General features: G+C 32.2%; 1 protein-coding gene across 1 annotated transcript in view; it reads left to right on the top strand.

The window, feature by feature from the left end:
- The window catches only part of LOC111087898, a 12,099-nt gene extending 10,015 nt beyond the window's left edge, over window positions 1-2,084 (top strand). The window contains exons 3-4 of the mRNA XM_022396231.1: window positions 1,348-1,461; window positions 1,736-2,084. Of these exons, the coding sequence (XP_022251939.1) occupies window positions 1,348-1,461; window positions 1,736-1,838 (217 nt within the window). The 3' untranslated portion in view covers window positions 1,839-2,084. The remainder of the gene's footprint in view (window positions 1-1,347; window positions 1,462-1,735) is intronic.
- Window positions 2,085-2,372: the final 288 nt, after the last annotated feature.

The raw sequence follows: 2,372 nt of genomic DNA, 5'->3' as shown, positions 1-2,372 counted from the left end.
TTAATAGGACAATTTTACGTTTCTAAAATGAATTTTTTCCAGAAATTTTTTTTTAGACACCAGAAGAAATGGTCATCGTCTTATGTCGTTGCAGAAAACTTCAATGGCGTAAGAAGGCTTTCAGATTGCGCCCTCCCCTCCATCAAAATAAAGTACTTATTCTGGTGTCTACATCTCATCCTTCGACGTAACGTACTGATGAGTCATTTATGTCCTCTGCTTAACGCAAGTGGTCTTTGAACTCGAACACTTCCTGTAAAGTGAACTAGAGCAGGAAAGTAGAGAAGATGAAGAGTCATGAACATGAATTATTTCATTTTGTAAGGTATCTGTACTGAAACTATAAAGGATTCTCGGTGTCGGTATAATAAGGGCGTTAAAAGTAAGGATACGAAAATTGGGAATTTAAGAGTGATTTATGTAATCACTTCGGTTTTCGAAAGGAGTGTGAGGTAGCAAACTATTTTGTTTTGTTATGGTTTTGTTTACAGTAAATTTATTCTTTCTATCGTTTAGTTTATCTGTCAATTTTTACTTTACACTTAAATGCTAACTCACTTCCTAGCTAATCGTATTAACTTTTAGATTTTACCAGTTATCAGACTGACACCAGTTTCCCATATCGGTGACGTACAGATATTTAACATTGGTAAATAGTATGTAAATAATGATTACATGAATTAATCTGTTGTTCTAACTAGTTATTTAATTATTGCAGCTCAGCTTATCTTTGGTCTCGAGGATTTTCCGTAACCTGAGCCGGAAGGTAGACAATGTGAAGGAAGAATGAATGAATTGTCTTTGTAAGGGGTACGTACGTAAACTGGGCAGGATTCATGATGTCAGTATAACGAGATACTTAAAAGTAAGGATACGCAAATTGGGAATGTAGGAGTGATTAATGTACTCACTTTTTTCGAAAGAGCAAGGAATTTGAGGTAGCAAATTCTATTTTTATTTCGTTATGGTTTTGTTTTCAGTTCACTTATTATTCTTTCTATCGTTTAGTTAACCTGTGCAATTTGTTTTACGTTTAAACGCTACCTCTCATTCTACTTAATAACAATATTTTTAAGTTTGTAAAAATTATGAGACTGACATCAGTTTTCCTTATCGGTGACTTTATTTATGTTGCAAAAGTGTAAATGTTAATATCATTTTTTTTAGGTCTTAAATAAAACTGTCATGAGCTTCAATAACTTGGCGCACCAAGGATGGTGGGAAGTGTTTTTCGATATTTTAAGTTTCGTACATAATTTTTTCTTCTGTTTTGTGTATAGAAATACTAATCCCGATATTGATGGTATATTCTTTTGTTAGTAGGAAACAATTTAAACTGTTTGGTAGCTTAAGGTATCAAAGAAGGACTTCTTGGAAACAACTAACAAAATACCCAACCGTTGATGAACGAACAGAACTATCTAGAGATGTTTTACAGAAAGCAATATCCAACATTGAAAAGTAAGTCTCTCTTTTGTCACAATTAAAAAAAATGGTTACCTTACTACTCCTGTTATTAAGATTAATATATTATTTTCTGCATTAAATACTTTCACTCAAACTTATTCTAATACGGTAAAACTTTAGAAATTACTACTACTTTAGAAGTTTTCATATAAATTAAAAAAATTACCTCATGGTAATCAAAATATGGTTTTACATGTCTAAAATAAATATGTACACTTTCTCCATTGGACATTAATTTCGATACCTGAATCAATGCTGATCATTCTAGGCAGTTGCAGAAAATGAATGCGAACAGAAAGATTAGATATTTTTCCACAACCCAGAAGACTTTGTTCTTGTGTCACCACCTCTCATCCTTTGTATCCAGTTAATAACTTCAGTGTCTAATGCTCAACGTAGTTGGTCTTCGAACTCAAACTTCTTGAAAGGTGAACCAGAGTACGAAGCTAGAGAAGATCAATCTGAAGGTTCAAGAACATGAACGATTTTTCCTTGTAAGGTATCTGTACTGAAACTCTAAAGGATTCATGATGTCAGTGTAAAAAATACAAAAATTGGGAATTTTGATTTATTAATAATATCAACGTGGCTTTTCAAAATGGAAGGAGTGTGAGATAGCAAATTCTATTTTTATTTCGTTATGGTTTTGTTTTCATTTACTTTATTATTCCTTCTATCGTTTAGTTGAACTGTACAACTTTATTTTACATTTAAACGCTAACTCACCTCCCAGTCAATCAAAATAATTTTTATTTCAAATAAATTGAGACTGACACCAGTTTTCCTTATCTGTGAGGTACAGATACTAATTTTTATATAAAGTTTGTATATGGCTTGTAACCTCATGAGTAGTTACGATAGCATTATGAATAAGGGTGTGTCACGTTTATGCAAATACGATGATT

The sequence above is a fragment of the Limulus polyphemus genome, unplaced genomic scaffold, assembly GCF_000517525.1.
Source record: "Limulus polyphemus unplaced genomic scaffold, Limulus_polyphemus-2.1.2 Scaffold2818, whole genome shotgun sequence".
NCBI classification, from domain to species: Eukaryota; Metazoa; Arthropoda; class Merostomata; order Xiphosura; family Limulidae; genus Limulus; species Limulus polyphemus.
The sequence above is the reverse complement of the archived record's forward strand: the minus strand, read 5'-3'. Positions and strand labels throughout refer to the sequence as shown.